The sequence below is a fragment of the Littorina saxatilis genome, linkage group LG16 (genome assembly GCF_037325665.1).
Source record: "Littorina saxatilis isolate snail1 linkage group LG16, US_GU_Lsax_2.0, whole genome shotgun sequence".
NCBI lineage: Eukaryota > Metazoa > Mollusca > Gastropoda > Littorinimorpha > Littorinidae > Littorina > Littorina saxatilis.
In genome coordinates this window covers 47,197,046-47,202,736 of record NC_090260.1, presented here as the reverse complement: position 1 = coordinate 47,202,736, position 5,691 = coordinate 47,197,046, and the positions used below count along the sequence as shown (strand labels likewise).

The following is a 5,691-nucleotide window of genomic DNA, read 5'->3' as shown; positions in this document are numbered from 1 at the left end:
CACAATATTTTTGTTTTTTGAATTCGACTTGGTTTGAAAACATCAACTGATGCAAATTGTGCAATGGTAGCCATTGTCCTTGCATTGAGTTTCATACTACCAACATTATAACCGGTGTTGGGAAAACGAATACATGTTGGATTTGATTACACACATTTAGTATGATAGCAAAAAACAAAGCTTATGTTTCCAAGAAAAACAACAAATTGGTTGATCTTTTCAGAACCTGATTTGGTAATACAGCTAATTGCTGCAATCAAGAGCAGCGGCCATCTCTCACTGATGTCTCCGTCCATACCTGACACTTCATCACACATGACAGGCAGCGGTAGACATGGGATCCTCGATGAGGAAAATCACCACACTGGAACTCTGGCAACAGGTACAGGAGATGATGGAAAGAACAGTGACAGCAGCAAGGGAATAACCCTGTCTGCTCAACAAAAGCAACATTCTTTGTCCAGTAATCAAGCTAAAGATGATAAAGTGACGTCTCTCATCTCAGCCAGTCGCCATGGGGACATTGGAACTGTTAAGAAACTTGTGAGTCCCCTTGACGTCAACTGTGTGGACGGTTCTGGCAACACAGCTCTCCACATGGCCGCCACACACGGTCATGCTGACCTGGCTTTGTTTTTAATTAGCAGGGGAGCACAGGTAGATGTTGAGGACAGGGAAGGGTTGACAGCTTTACACCTTGCTGCTCGTTATGGTCACACTCAGGTAGCTGCGTGTCTGGTAGAGAAGGGGGCTGGGCTGGATGTGAAGACTGGGCGACATGGGTGGACACCGCTATACGTAGCTTGTCATTATAACCAGTTAGCCACTGTTGAATTTTTCATCCAATACGGTGCGCAGGTCAATACAAAAGACCACTTAGGCATGACACCCCTGCATGGAGCAAGTCTTGATGGTCACGCTACGATTTGTAGTCAGCTGATTCGTCACGGTGCTGACGTCAATGCTGTGACTGAACAGGGAGTGACCTCCGTTCACTTGGCATGTTGGGAAGGACATCACCGTGTTCTTTCTGTCCTGCTAAATCATGGCGCAAGTCTGTCTGTGCAAAAGATCATTGGTTGGAACGAACTGGACTGCGCAAGTTTTTACGGCCATGTAGAAGTTGTGAACACTCTGTTGAAGTATGGTGCTGAAATTAACGAAGCAAACCAACAGGGTCTTACAGCATTGCACTATGCAAGTCTTCATGGACAGGTAGAGGCTGTGAACACTCTGCTGAAGCATGGTGCTGACATCAACACAGCAGACACAGAAAGAATCACAGCACTGTACTGTGCGAGTCAAAATGGTCATGTAGAGGTAGTGAACACTCTTTTGAAGTATGGTGCTGACATCAACACAACAATCACACAGGGTTCCACAGCACTGCACATAGCGAGTCAAAATGGCCATGTAGAGGTGGTGAACACTCTGTTGAAGCATGGTGCTGACATCAACACAACAACCACACAAGGTGCCACAGCACTGCACTGTGCGAGTCAAAATGGCCATGTAGAGTTGGTGAACACTCTGTTGATGCATGGTGTTGACATCAACAAAACATACTCACAGGGTATCACAGCACTTCACTGTGCGAGTTTTCAGGGCCACGTGGAGGTGGTGAACACTCTGTTGAAGCATGGTGCTGACATCAACACAACAACCACACAAGGTGCCACAGCACTGCACACAGCGAGTCTTAATGGCCATGCAGAGGTCGTGAACACTCTGTTGAAGCATGGTGCTGACATCAACAAAACAGACTCACATGGCATCACGGCACTTCACATAGCGATTTTTCAGGGCCACGTGGAGGTGGTGAACACTCTGTTGAAGCATGGTTGTGACATTAACACAACAATCACACAGGGTGCCACAGCACTGCATGAAGGCCATGTAGAGGTGGTGAACACTCTGTTGAAGCATGGTGCTGACATCAAAACAACAGACACATATGGTTTCACAGCACTGCATATTGCGAGTCAAATGGGCCATGTAGAGGTGGTGAACACTCTGTTAATGCATTGTGCTGACATCAACACAACAGACACACTTGGTGTCACAACACTGCACTTAGCGAGTCAAAATGACAACGTAGAGGTGGTGAACACTCTGACAAAGCATGGTGCTGACATCAACACAACAGATCCAAAGGGTTTCACAGCACTGCACATAGCGAGTCACAAAGGCAATGTAGATGTGGTGAACACTCTGTTGACGCATGGTGCTGACATTAACACAACAAACACAGAGGGTGCAACAGCACTGCACTTTGCTAGTCAAAATGGCCATGTAGAGGTGGTGAACACTCTGTTGGAGCATGGTGCTGACATCAACACAACAGACACACAGGGTGTCGCAGCACTGTACATAGCGAGTCAAAATGGCCATGTAGAGGTGGTGAACACTCTGTTGAAGCATGGTGCTGACATCAACACAACAGACACACAGGGTTTCACAGCACTGCACATAGCGAGTCAAAATGGCCATGTAGAGGTGGTGAACACTCTGTTGGAGCATGGTGCTGACATAAACACAACAGACACGCATGGTGTCACATCACTGCACATTGCGAGTCAACAGGGCCATGTAGAGGTGGTGAACACTCTGTTGGAGCATGGTGCTGACATCAACACAAAAGACACACAGGGTGCCACACCACTGTACATTGCGAGTCAAAATGGCCATGTAGAGGTGGTGAACACTCTATTGAAGCATGGTGCTGACATCAACACAACAGACACACTTGGTGTCACAGCATTGCACATAGCAAGTCAAAAAGGCCTTGTAGAGGTGGTGAACACTCTGACGAAGCATGGTGCTGACATCAACACAACAGACTCACAGGGTTTCACAGCACTGCACTTAGCGAGTCTTCATGGCCATGTAGAGGTAGTGAACACTCTGTTGAAACATGGTGCTGACATCAACACAGCACCCACACTGGGTTTCACAGCACTGCACTGTGCAAGTCTTCAGGGCCATGTAAATGTCGTGAAATCTCTGTTGAAGCATGGTGCTGACATCAACGCAACAGACACACAAGGTTTCACACCACTGCACATTGCGAGTATAGAGGGCCATGTAGAGGTGGTGAACACTCTGTTAAAGCATGGTGCTGACATTAACACAACAATCACACAGGGTGCCACAGCACTGCACTGTGCAAGTCAAAATGGCTATGTAGAGGTGGTGAACACTCTGTTGAAGCATGGTGCTGACATCAACACAACAACAGACGGCAGTTTCACAGCACTGCACTGTGCGATTCTTCATGGGCATGTAGAGGTAGTGAACACTCTGCTGAAGCATGGTGCTGACATCAACACAACAACCACACAGGGTTCCACAGCACTGCGCTGTGCGAGTCTTCAGAGCCATGTAGAGGTGGTGAACACTCTGTTGAAGCATGGTGCTGACATCAACACAACAGACACACAGGGTTTCACAGCACTGCACATAGCGAGTCAAAATGGCCATGTAGAGGTGGTGAACACTCTGTTGAAGCATAGTGCTGACATCAACACAACAACCACACAGGGTGTCACAGCACTGCACATAGCGAGTAAACATGGCCATGTAGAGGTGGTGAACACTCTGTTGAAGCATGGTGCTGACATCAACACAACAACCACACAGGGTGTCACAGCACTGCACTGTGCGAGTCAAAATGGCCATGTAGAGATAGTGAACACTCTGTTGATGCATGGTGCTGACATCAACAAAACAGACTCACAGGGTGTTACAGCATTGCACTGTGCCATTCAAGAGGGCCATGTAGAGGTAGTGAACACTCTGTTGAAACATGGTGCTGACATCAACACAGCACCCACACTGGGTTTCACAGCACTGAACATAGCGAGTTATCAGGGCCATGTAGATATTTTAAATACTCTGTTGAAGCATGGTGCTGACATCAACAAAACAGACTCACATGGCATCACGGCACTTCACATAGCGATTTTTCAGGGCCACGTGGAGGTGGTGAACACTCTGTTGAAGCATAGCGTGTCAAAATGGCCATATAGAGGTGGTGAACACTCTGTTGAAGCATGGTGCTGACATCAACACAACAGTCAAACAGGGTTTCACAGCACTCCACATAGCGAGTCAATATGACCATGTAGAGGTGGTGAATACTCTGTTGAAGCATGGTGCTGACGTCACCTCAACAACTAATTCCAGAAAATTCTGGAACGCTGAAGAAGAAGAAGAAGAAGAAGGTAAATGTTCCGAAGACCATTTTGTAAAATTTTGCGTGGCTGATTTTTTATTGAATAAAAACAGATTCCGCGCACCTGTCCATTCTGCGAGAGACAGCCCCCGGTGCCAGTGACGTCATGAGTGTAACACGGCCTTCAAGAGCAACATGGCCGACGGTGATAGTAGCGCTGCCACTGCGAGTACGTATGTTCGAAAAGAGATTCCATCTTCGAAGCGGAGAAGATATGGCTTCGCCTGTGCTGTCGCTGAGTGCAGCAATAATCATGGTAAGGGCCATACCAAGCACAGGTTTCCTGATGATGCCGAAACTCGGAGGCAGTGGGTCAAGTTTGTGCAAACTTGCAGAGCGGATTTTGGTCCGAAGTTTGGGACACCAAATCAAAATTCGAGAATATGCAGTTTGCATTTTAACTCTGACTGCTATCCTGCAAAAGTTGCACTTGCAGCAAGCTTTGGATTAAACACGAGTTGTAGGCTAGTTCCAAAGTCAGTGCCTACAGTGCAGAAGCCATGTCGTCTGCTACCATTGACGGCAACATCACTTTTGACGGCGACGAAGTCAAGTACCGTCACCTCAGTATCCAGAGCCAGGTGCACTGTGACAGAATTGACAATGGCTATCACAACGCCGATTTGTACCACCACTGTGGGCCAAAGTGTGAGCAGACGAGCTTTTGCTAAACGGGAACGCCAAAGGGTAAGGAGAAAAATTGTGAAGTTGCACAATGTTTAAGAGTCATTAAATTTCTGAGAAATGTACATTCATTGTGCATTTGTACAAATGTCACTGCATGGTTTTCGTCAACTTTCTTCCAATATTATTCTTGTTTATTGACTGAGAATACTCTTACTGCACATGAAGATCAAGATATTTTAAAATTTCATGATCAGGCAATGCACCTGAAGAAGGAAAGACCGTCAGTATGAGCATTGATTATGAAGAGTGTTAGTGAGAATGTTAGTGTGGGAATGAGAGGGTGTATGCATCATGGTCAAGATAGTGCACGAGCTATTAGAAAATAAAGTTTTGATGTTTTGTCTCTAACTAAGTCGATGGGTGGTTGGTATAATTTTGGGAGAATGCTTTTGTTTGCAGGTTGTTGCAGACATGTTGGCGGGTGCGACTCCTGATATTCAGTCCTGTGATGATTTAACTGATCCACCACAAACTCATATTGATGTGATTGTGACTGATCAGCCTCTCAGCAATACCCTACATGTCAGCACTCAGAGGTATAGTTCTCGGGTTGGCCAGTATAGATCTGTTTGTTGTCACATTCAGTCTTGTCAGTGTTATTTCAATCAATTTTTGTGATTACACATCTTCTTTACATTTTATCAACTTAGCCAATATACTTCCTTCTGTTTTAGAGGGGTCCTGATTTGGCCTATTATGGTCCGCTGGACCCGAAAAGCAACAGCTAACTAACTAACTAACTTCTGTTTTAGAACTGCTTCATGTTCTTT

The 5,691-nt window shown here is 46.1% G+C and overlaps 1 protein-coding gene across 1 annotated transcript; it reads left to right on the top strand.

Moving 5' to 3' along the window:
* Positions 1-241: 241 nt before the first annotated feature.
* Positions 242-5,174, top strand: LOC138951394 (serine/threonine-protein phosphatase 6 regulatory ankyrin repeat subunit B-like). The gene is made up of 3 exons (XM_070323006.1): positions 242-3,876; positions 4,699-4,882; positions 5,116-5,174. Exons 1-3 carry the CDS (start codon positions 283-285, stop codon positions 5,172-5,174), a joined length of 3,837 nt encoding a protein of 1,278 aa, XP_070179107.1. The 5' UTR covers positions 242-282.
* The last annotated feature ends 517 nt before the right edge of the window (positions 5,175-5,691 follow it).